Source organism: Hyalella azteca, unplaced genomic scaffold (assembly GCF_000764305.2).
Source record: "Hyalella azteca isolate HAZT.00-mixed unplaced genomic scaffold, Hazt_2.0.2 contig8106, whole genome shotgun sequence".
NCBI classification, from domain to species: Eukaryota; Metazoa; Arthropoda; class Malacostraca; order Amphipoda; family Hyalellidae; genus Hyalella; species Hyalella azteca.
The window spans coordinates 1-11,807 of record NW_025938207.1 but is presented as its reverse complement, the minus strand read 5'-3'; the positions used below and the strand labels follow the sequence as shown (position 1 = coordinate 11,807).

Here is an 11,807-nt window from a genome sequence, read left to right as displayed (position 1 = left end):
CGTAATGACGTCGCGTAAATTCTACTTGCGTTGCTGAATAATGCGGCCGGAGAACATGTCACTGTGAATATCTCTTGGGTCGAAAAGTGCCATGAAAAAGTGGCATGTCGAAAGTGACATGTATTGGGAACATGTCACTTTCTGAACCTTCTCAATCTGTTGTGTGCCATGAAGTTGAATAGTGTGACATGACTATGTGTGAGAGTGTATTCGAAATACTCGGTTCCACTTCTGGTGGTTTGTATTTAACGATTTTGGGATCGCGGCATATTTTTTTGGAATTGCGGCATATTAAACCATGTCCTAATTACGTGTACAGTTCTTCTCCTCTTGAAATTGTAAATTGAAAGGATTTAAGTTTCGTTTGATGTTTTCTCGCTACTTAGGTTTCAATCTATTATGTGCATATGTAGATTTTCTCTGCTGATTTTAATTACATGCCATAAAATTTTCGAATTGATGATGGAGTTGGCTAAAACTTTGTTAATGAAGATATTGTGAATATACTAAAAATTGAAACCTTAGTGAACATGCGATTTAAGCAAACTATTTTGAAATAAGACCTAAAACCTGTTGAACGCTTTAAATTAAACTCTGAATAGGCGTTCCATTGCCGCCTTTGATAACTTGGAAGAGTGCAAACTGCTGTTCGCTGCTGGGTTGATTTGATGACCTGCAGCCCCACACGCGACGCTGACGTCAGCCCCCGTCACGGCTGACGTCGCTACCGGGTTTCCCATGCTGCGGCTGACGCAAGCACCGGCCGCGGCTAACGACGTTGCTGGGTTTCCAGGCTGCGGCTGACGCAATCCTCTGCCGCGACAGACGTCGCCGCCGGGTTTTTCAGGCCGTAGCTGACGAAATCCCTTGCCTCGGCTGACGACGCTGCTGGATTTCCAGGCTGCGGCTGACGCAATCCTCTGCCGCGACAGACGTCGCCGCCGGGTTTTTCAGGCCGTAGCTGACGAAATCCACTGCCTCGGCTGACGACGCTGCCGGGTTTCCAGGCTGCGGCGACGCAAGCCTTTGCCGCGGCTGACGTCAACTGCCGGATTTTCAGGCTGCGGCTGGCGCAAGCCCTTGCTGCGGCTGACATCGCTGCACGGTTTTCAGGCCGTTGCTGACCCAAACACCGGCCGCAGCTGGTGATGCTCTCGGGTTTTTAGGCTGCGGCTGACGCAAGCCCCTACGCGGCTGACGTCAGCTGCCGGGTTTCCAGGCTGAGGGAGCGGAACGTTCGGAGCGACGCTCGACTACCGGTGGCTGATGCAACGCTGGGGCGATGGTCTGGAAAAATAGCAGGATAGAGAAAAAACAAATAGCGAGAAAAGTAAGAACTCTCTAAGGCTCTGTTAACAATGAGCTTCAAGATAAATAACATTTATAAAGTGCCCATGGAGCGTCAAACGTAAAGATTCGAATAGTAAGTTTGATTTGAAAATCATAATAGGAAAATTTCGATGAACTTGAGACACCCATGTGTACCTCAGGTGCATCGGCCAATGCCAGCATCATCTCTTTTCAAGTGCAAGTTTTAGGTTCGTTAAGTTCAAATGAAACGTGCACATGAGAACATATTCAAGTGATGGGAGTTGATTTAAAAAAAAAAATTCTCGTGCCTTCTTTCTAGGATAAAATTTCATTTGAAAATACTCTTAAACCTCGAAATGGTAGATTTTTTCAAACGATAATACAGCTGAACAGTTTACGACATTTTGACTGGGATTTAAAAAAAATCTATGTATTTGATCGCGTTTGTAATTATGACAAGACTTTTATTTACCAGAGGCCACATCATTACATCGGGAATTTTAATACAATATTTTGTAAGGGAAATCACTAATTACTGTCATCGAGCCGGACCAGGGACTGGTCCCTATAGGGACTGGTCCCCTAAGTTGTAAGTCACCTAAACTCCACTTGTAAATGAGAAAGAAATCTGAATTTTTTCGTTATTGTCCGACTATTTACTTACAATCTGTTGACAGTCACAAAAAGTATGTAATATCTTGATTAAAACAGTAATACCGTTAGGATGAGAAAAAAATTCGAAACTTTGCATATTAATTTTCATGCATTGTGCAACCTCTGCACTCTTTTTGAGATGTTACAAACCAAAAACTAGTCATAAACTAGCAAGCTCATATGTGGACTGAAGATACCGAATACTAGCAGTTCTGATAGAGGTATTTTGGAAGAGATGATGGGACATAAACGCGTAAATTACGGGGGATCGGCCGTGATCCACAAATTTAACTCTTATATAAGCCATGGAGCGTACACTCAGCCTCAGCATGCAATAACTTTACTCAACAGAGATAGAAGCCGCAGTCTACGCTGGAACACCGTAATCCACACCAGTGATACACTGCTTAATGATAATTGCTCCGTAGGTCGTCAGCCGAAACTTCAGCATGCTCGCTCATAAGCAGGCAGTTCCGCATTTGGCTGTACCTACTCCGGCCTAACGTCTTTTGACCCAACATGTTTACGTTGCCCCGACTCACAACTTGGTTACTTGGTTAAGATGAGGCGCGTCACCGTCTTGAGTATTGGCGCCCCTACTCACAACCTTCTAGCAGCCAATGACTGGCTCTACCTTCTCACTTGCCACTCCTCTCTAACATCCAGAAGTCAATGAGGTTAGGTTTGAGTTTTGACTGCTCAGCTTCGTCTTCGCGTAGTGAAATGTTGCAACGCGTGTAAGATACACCAGAAAAGGTTAGGCAAGAATAAGTGTGGCCAGATGCAGTATGACCACGCTTAACTTGGGCATTATCATGCTGTGGTTGTGGACAATGGACAGTCGACGTTATGGCTTTAAGAACTAGACTTCATAGGCTGCTATTCCCTCAATGTTCTTACCCACGGAAACGAATGTGATTAAAGTGATTAAATAGAATGTGTGTTGAGGCTTCTCGTACACATCTGATTCCATCCCTTAATGCTGTAATAGGAGGTGTCGTCATTAGCCAACGTCATTCACTAGACAGAACGATTATAGACTAAAGCCCGGTCCACACGCTCAGTTTTACACAACGATTTGTCTGCGCAGTTCTAATCGTTGCAGATAAAACGTTGCGTGTGGATGGGAAAACTGTTTCAGCACGTATCGTCATATAACTCGGGAATGAAGGTGAAATTCCAAAAATGTTCACGAGCTAAACATCACCGTTAAGTCCTAATGAATACGTGTATCAAGTTTTATCGAGCTAGCTACGTTCATTACTTCGGGAGATATTCCATGCTCGCCGAATTTGGGGAGACCGGCCGTAAATTTATCCGAGACGTCTCCATGGCGAGATCGCGCAAAACTGAGCAAACTACTCAGATAAGTCGGTACCGTGTGGACGCTCTAAAAATTGCAACGATTTCATACCGACTTAAAACTGCGCAGACAAATCGTTGTGAAAACTGAACGTGTGGACCGGGCTTTACGACACTACGCAACCTTTGAATTCGCTTTTGTTTCGTTTAGATTATTACCTATTTGAAATTTACCCCAGTTCCTCCGATGATTCGGTGAGCTAATTTAGTTTAATCTATTTCTTTTGTATGTTATTATTCTTGAACCATATTGTTGAATACCACGTTATTCGTTTATCTCGCATTACAAAATTGTCGTTCTTTTATGTGCAGAAACTCACCATCAATAAACGTGATAAAAGTGTCGAATCATCTCATTTTCACGAAACTTTGGGGAAACCTTTATAATGTGATTAAATCACGTCACGAAAAGTACAAGAATCGGCAACAGGCCATGGGCCTATTTCTTCAGTGCCGACACTTCTATTCTATTCTAAAGTGTGAAGTTGGGCGAAGCTGACCTCCGCCATGCACCCCGTGAGCCATTCATTGGTTGCAAGAAGGGTGAGAGTCGGGGTAGCGTAAATAGGTCTAAAGACGGTAGACCGGAGTAGGTGCAGCCGGATGCGGAACTGCCTGCAGCTTATGAGCAAGCATAGTTTAGTTATGGCTGAAGACCCACGGCATTATTGTCTTTAAGCAGTGTGTCACTGGTTTTGATAACTGTGTTCCAGTGTATTCTGCGGCTGAGTAAACTTATCCCATAACTGAGGCTGGGTTTCGGCTTCAAGGCTTATTTAAGAATATATATTTAATATATATATTCTCAATAACAAGCCTTGGAAGAACTACAGAAGATTCTTCTAAAACAGATAACCAGAATGCGGCCAGTCTCAATGTTTTATCAACAGGTTTGGGAGAAAAAGGGAAAAAATATTCATGGTACAAGGTCGGCCAACTAGCACCTGCGCCTAAAGTCCTCATGGAAAAAGCCCTCAGTGATAATACTTTGGATTACGATGAAGATGAACCTGATTACGAAATTGACGAGGGGGTCTTTACGTCCATTGGCGACATGGGAAAAGCTCTACGTCAAGTCTGGGATTCTTTCAGCAAAAGGATGGACGGAATCGAGCGTCATGTTAAGTCTCCCAATGCCAACGGGGGCTCCGCCCCCGGCTGGAACAGTGGCTGCTGGCTTACGGTGCCTATAGTATAAGCACTTGAGTTCAAATGTTAATCTACTCAGTGGCATGCTTGTGCACGGGAAAAATATGAAAGCGATGACGGTATTGGGCAAAGCTGGCCTCTAACGTGCAGCCCGTTTCAAAAACCTCACACTCAGAATTTGCCGCACTGTGACGCCGCAAGATTTCCATGCGACTTTTCTTTTCGCTTCGAGTCACCGACATGTGGAACAGCCTCCCTGATAGCATCGTTGGCGCTCCGAGTATGAACGCATTCAAGAACAGACTAGACGAAGCTATGCAGGAGCATATGTTCAGTCTTGAAATGCCTAGCACCTTACGGACCTGGCAATAAGTCCAGCAGCTATCTCAAACAATCGTCAGTCATGGAAAGATCCGGTTCAAAAGGATCCCATGTGAAATCGTGTCACGAAAAGTACAAGAATCGGCATCAGTCCTTGGGCCTATTTCTTCAATGCCGGCACTTCTATTCTTTTTTTTTAACAGAAGAAAAGGCATAGACTGATAGAGAGAAATAAGGAGATGGAGAGAGGTTAGGAAAAGAGAAATAAGTCGGACACCGTCAGAGATTACGCTAGATCAGAGCTTGCCACTGTGTGGAGTGGCCCATTGGTGAGAAATCGAATGATGGGAAACCTGGCGGAATTCAGTCTTAAAATGCCTATAATTTGCTAGGCATTTTAAGACTGAACATATGCTCCTGCATAGCTTCGTCTAGTCTGTTTTTGAAGATGTTCATACTCGGAGCTGCAACGATGCTATCAGGGAGGCTGTTCCACATGTCGGTGACTCGAAGCGAGAAGAAATGTTGTCGCATGGATGTGCTCCAACGCTGTTTTTCATTTATTCTTGTTGGGGGCAGAATAAGTTTGCGTCAGTAGGTGTGATGTAAAGTTTTTGAGTGGTAGGATAGTATTTCCCTCTCTTTATACAGTATTTATTAGTTCTTTCACGAGAGCAACCTTCGCTCTCATTCTGTATTATACACTCTACTAGATTAGCACTAGTATTTAACACTTTTGGGACGAATTTTCAGAAGTTATGCTTCCTTAAACTGTGACTAATTTTTTATAAGAAAACATTAGGATAACAAGAAAACCTATAAAAATTGTACTCAAATTTCTATCTGGAGTATTTACTCAAGCCGTGTGATACCTTGCTTACCATATAAACACTGAATGCAATAGACGAAATGAAGTAAGGTATAAATGATGCAATGTTTACAGTTGTGGTCTGGCTTATCTCATCTTGAATTTACGATACAGGAAGGCGGCTTTGGTAAGTCTTGTCGGTGGGTGACTTAATGAATCATGATAAATTAATTTTTTAGCTGTCTAAAATCAATTTATTTGGTATTGTACTATTTTTTGGACGATTAACGTATGGATAAGATATACAATATACTGTAAAATCGGTAAGTGCACCGAGTCATCACACATTCATTCACATCCGAGTCATCAACATTCAAGTCCAAACCAAACTCAGTTTGGGTCAAAGTCGTAATGAGATAAGACTGGAAAAACTGATACTATTTACAGACTTTTAATGAAATTTTGGCATAACATAGGTTGAGGATGTAAAGTGCCAACTTCATTGCCGCGAAGTCAGACACGTGAAGGTACGATGGTACGATCAAGGTAGACGGCAGTAGCCAGTTAGGCTATGCTTCTCAAGTTCTCCATAAGTAGGTTACATAGGTAATTACAAATTGCAATGTACGATTGATTTGGCCAATGCTGGCACATGTTTGGCAAAGACTTAGTCATTTAAATAATAGATCTAAATGCCTGTTTAACTTTAAGGGCTGAATTCCCATTCCCTTAAAAGTGCATGTGTAAAACTAAAAGATAATTTAATGGGTGATTTTCTAAATGACTGATCTAAATGCCTGTTTGAGGGCTGAATTCCCTTTAAAATTATATGTGTAAAACTAAAAGATCATTTAAAAGGTGATTTTTTAAAATTGCTGGCAAAAATTTGCTATTTTATTACCACAATTTTATTCTTTTTGCTTTGTGTCCATCTGTCTGACCTCAAAAATTCAAACCCTAATTTAGAGCACTGTAAAATGGGTAACTTAGACTACTTTTTAAATGATGCCATTTTTTTACTAGCTAAATTAAACTTAAATTGAAACATGCAAAATACAGGTCAATACTCTAGGTTCACTCACCATAAATTGCTGGCTCCTGCCTCTCATAGTTTTTATGTAATTTAAAAAAAAAGTGATGGTCTTTGTTACCCCCAGCTCTGAGCTCTCAGGGTATCTTAGACTGGGTAGTAACATCAATTATATTTTTTGGTAAATTGGTAAAATAACTCCAAATAATTCCAGGTTGGAACTTAGACTACCTAATGTCAGCCATGAATGGGTAATATTGATCGACTTGGAAATTAAGCAAAAATTACCATATATAAAACTGTAGAGTCTGAAACATAAAGAAAAAACATTAATAGGTGTATCAAACATGTAATATGTTATATATGGTGATTTTAAATTAATTTCCAAGCTGGTCTATGTTACCCCGTCAGGGCTGACATTAGGTGGTCTAAGTTCCCCCATTGAGGCCTTTTAGGGCAGTGCCCCCATTTGCAAACTATGAGACTTTCCTAAAATTTATCATTTGCATATGAACTAGAAAATTTGTACTACAATGCATCAAAACCTGGAGTTATTTTGCCAAAAAATAAAAAAAATTGGAGGGGGTACTCCGACAGGCTTTAAATAATACGTAGCTCTTTTTTGTTGGTCACATTCTTAATTTTTTAACCTATTAGATATGCAAACTTTTTAAATCTTTCTATTGTGTTACGCAGCCTAAGTATTAGGCCTTTAATGCCCTTTGACAGAATTTTTCTGTGTCAAATAATTTTTGAGTTTTGGGGGTTTTTGTTGAAAAAACGAACCGTGGTCTAAGTTACCTTGGGAGTCTAAGTTACCCCATTTTACGGTATTACTGCAGATTTGCCACCATTCAGGCATGAATATGTCCAGTTGTCCACCTGCTGAGCAGCAACATTAGCCATCAAAGCTTTTCCTTAATCCCATCATTTTGTGGCCATTAGGATCCCATTCAATGTATTATCTCTTGTTTAATTGTTAAGATAAGTGAATGATTGGGCTGCAAAAATCGAAATTTATTGAAACTATGTTACTTTAAGCAGTAAAATCTTAGTAATCAGTGTAATTATTCCAATCTTCTTCCCAGAAATACCTAAATCTTCAAGACTTCTTGTCAGTAATACTTGTAAAGAGGTATATTGGAAATGTCAGCAATGTGTTTGAAGACATAAATTTTGATGCTAATGTCTTGCCAAAGTTACAGATATTTACTCAAAATCTATACATTGGATGAAAGAATTAGAGAGTAATGGAAGAATTAAATTGTACATTTCCCAAAAATTTGCTTACAATTTTAAACTGATTAGGTGACCAGGTTAAGGTATGAAAATTAGTAAAAAAATGTTATAGAGTATAGGCTTTTGCTAAGGAAACTTTTCTTTCAATTGGCGCATTGTTATTGTACATACGCTGCTAATTTTTAATTCAATTGCAGTTTCCTTTTTTTCACAAAAACAATGACATTGCCAAAAGCAGATGTGAGACTGCTATGTAGCTTAGATTAAATAGGTGGATCAAAATTCTAGTTCTTTATATATATTTTTACATTGCAAAATTATTATAAATGACACATGGAATCTCCATTTGATGTTATAATAATCTTAATTCTCAATGAAAACTAAAACAATTTACAACAAGGTCTAAATAGACTGGACCAACTTATACTTGGGCTTATTATTATGCATAATAATTAACCCATGGACCTTACCCCTTGTATATCTTACCCTTACCATTGTGTATTGTCCCTATTGTAATTATTGCTTTCTTCCAGATAGTTTGAAGGATGCTTCTTATTTAAAAATTTCAAGATGAGTCGTCGAAGTTTTCTTAATCGGTTCATCAACAAGAAATCTAAACATGTCAGTGATGTTGATGAGATCTCCACCCCTACTGACATCGCCCACAATATCCACGTCACGCGTGATCCAAAGACTGGCAAGCTTGCCGGCATCCCTGATGCTTGGAAGAAATATGTAGACTCCTCCATAAGGTGAGTGCTTTTGTTCCTGTGTACTTAATTGTTTCCTATAATTGATGCCCTGTAATTTTACTAATCTGAAGGCAATATATACAAGGGTTGGACAAAATAAGGGAAACACCTGACATTTGATATCTTCATTTTTTAACATGTTATAAACAATTATAATGCAACATATTTTCATGTTTTATTTGTTTATTGTTGCTTTTAATTGATATTTTATCCAAGCACAAATATTTTTAGTAAATTTTTGTGCCTTTACTAACCTATAAATGGCAAACTTCTCTGACTTTCAAAGAGTCCAAATTGTTGGTTCCCATATGGCAGGTGCTAGTGTGACAAACTCCCAGAATGCTTGACGTTTCTAGAATCTAGAGGTAGGTACTGTCTCAGAATTAATGACTGCTTTTAAAAGAGAAGGACAAACATCCTTAGCAAAGCACAGATATGGCCAAAAATCAAAGTTGTCTGAAAGAAACCATTAGTACCTAAATCAAATTGTTTGGGACAATCAAAAGACCACAGCTGTTGAAATTACTGCAGACCTCAATGGACACCCAAAGAACCAAGTTTCCATAAAGATTGTCTGCCAAGAGCTGCACAGATCTGGATTCTATGGTAGAGCTGCAATTAGGAAACCTATGGTTTCAAATTCAAATGCTTCAAAGCAATAAGAGTTGTGTAAAAACCTTCTGAATTGTTCCCTTGAGCAGTGTAAAATGTGATTTTCTTTGACCAATTGATTTTTTTCCAACCTCTGGCTGAGTTTACATTTGGAAACAGCCAAGAGTAATTTAATCCCAACTGCCTCCTCCCAACCATAGGACATGACTGGGGATATGTGATGTTCTGGGGTGCTATTTATTGGAAATTGGGTGACAGGGATTTCTCTTCACGGAGGCATTAACAGCCGTGACTATGTAGGAATTTTGGAGAAATAAGTTCATCTGCTGATTCAAGCACTTTTTATGTAGGGGAATGCCATCTTTGAAGATGATAAGGCCTAATTCATACAGCTGGAATCGTTAAACAATGGCATGAGGAACATTTTTAAAGAAGTTGAGCATCTCATTTGGCCACTACAATTACTACTAGACCTGTATATTACTTTTGAGCATTTATGGTTAATTTTAGAGATGCAAGTCAGAAGTTGATTCCTGCTGCCATTGTCTTTGAAAGAGCTGCAAGGAGTTTTTACTGAAGTCTTTACCATTTTAACTGAAGAATGGGTTATAATTTCTTTGAAGACAATTCTCAATTTTTATCAATCGATACCTTGGAGAATTGAGGCTGTAATTGCCTCAATTCTACAAATGTGGTCCTACATCATCCTAAAATATATTTTGTGGATTTCTCTGGTGGTTTCCTTATTTTGTCAAACCCCTGTATATAGATAGGTACATATTACATAGTGGTAATAGTAGAAAATACCAAAGCACTGATCCCAAAACTGATGCTTATGAACTTAATTGTTGTAAAGATATTGATGATCTTATATTAATATTAATCATTTGTTGTGAAGAGGATAATTTCAGCAATGAAGTAGTGATTCATTTTGTTGTGTTACCTGTTAGCATATTCCTTACATGCATATTATTGTCTATGTCTTGAACTTATTATGAGTCAAATATTAGTATTAGGTATGTAGCCTAGATTAATTTGGATGTTAATGCATCTCTGTTGTTGGTCTCATAGTTGTGCCTAGGAAGGCTAGATGGCTGAGGTGAGTTGTTGTTACCATTCCCTTTTTCTACAGATATCACATTTCCTGATTTCTATTAATACTTTTCAAGATTGCTACCACTCTGACTCATCTGTACATACCTATTGTGGACGCTGCAAATTCTTGGAATATTTCCAATTTTAAGCAAACTCTGCTTATTGTAATTTGAAGCTAAATTATTATTTCTTGCTTAATTGCATTTACATCTATCTTAAATTGTGGTATTTTGATTGACAAGTTATTAGTATTTTTTTTTAGCCATGTTCAACTTCTTTCTTAAGGTATATGGTACTGAGCAACTACCTTTTATCTGTAGGTAGTGCAATAGTTTATTGCCAGCTCTACTTCTCCCCAGCCATAATCTTCAGTTTTGACAGCTGCCACATGTCAATCCATGGAGTTGCAAAACTTTTTATTTTTTTTTGCAATTTTAACAAACCTAGCACAAAAATTTAACTAACAAAACTATTGGTGTCAGCTTTCAGTAATAAATCCCATAGGTAATTTTTTGGATTTTGAAATACAAATGAGTTGACAAAATTGAGTTTTATATAGGTATACTGGTATGTTTGCAGCGCTTTTAATAATTTGTGAGCATGGTTTTATTTATGCAATTATTTCTAGCTATTGTTGATGGACCTTCTCTTCTCTTAACCTCTGTTTGGTCGGCTAGCTTGTAGCCCTCAATCAGAACATTGACAAAACAAGAAGAGAATTGAATAATTATTATTGAAGACAGTTCCTTGCTGTTGCTCACTATTTCTTGGCTATTTCAATGAAAAAAATGCATCATTGTTCTTGTTACCAAATTGTCACTTTGCAACATGTAAATATCTGTTCAACACACACAAAAATAAATCTTTGTTCAATGTTATCTGTACCAGCTTACTTAACTATCCATAGAATTTTACCTTGCAAGCACACATGTCAATCTGCATGCCTGTATTGATCTCTTTGAGTATAGCTGAAATAAACTCTTAACTTTTGCCAATTTTCATTTGTCTTACTGAATTTGAGGTGCAGGTTACCCATATCTTGATGTCTGTTCAAGTCTAATACAATTCTGATAGTGTTTTTTAAACTGTTTAACTTTGAAAGTTAGCCCTGATTGCTGTACCGTACTAAACAGCATAAATTTAAGTATATTTTGCTCAAAATGTAGAACAAATTTCACTTTAATACTTTCATTTCTAATTGCAGCGAGCAGGAAATCCTGCACAACCCACAAGCTGCTGAATCTGCGGTGAAATTCTTTCAATATTCCTTAAAGAAAGGCCCTGATGACGTCAAGCATCTCTTCACCCCACAACACATCAAGGATGAGAGACAAGCAATTGAGTCCATACTTGACAGTCCATCTGAAGACAGAGGTGAGGTTCTAGTCTGTCATGGACAGTCCATCTGAAGACAGAGGTGAGGTTCTAGTCTGTCCTAGACAGTCCGTCTGAAGACAGAGGTGAGGTTCTAGTC

General features: G+C 38.9%; 1 protein-coding gene across 1 annotated transcript; it reads left to right on the top strand.

Moving 5' to 3' along the window:
- Window positions 1-6,114: 6,114 nt before the first annotated feature.
- On the top strand, window positions 6,115-11,707 carry LOC108676927 (serine/threonine-protein kinase PAK 1; the record flags this gene model as incomplete). Its single annotated transcript, XM_018165086.2, is given in 3 exon segments — window positions 6,115-6,132; window positions 8,408-8,626; window positions 11,538-11,707. Coding segments are annotated over 2 exon segments (352 nt in total), but the record flags the coding sequence as incomplete, so codon positions are not given.
- Window positions 11,708-11,807: the final 100 nt, after the last annotated feature.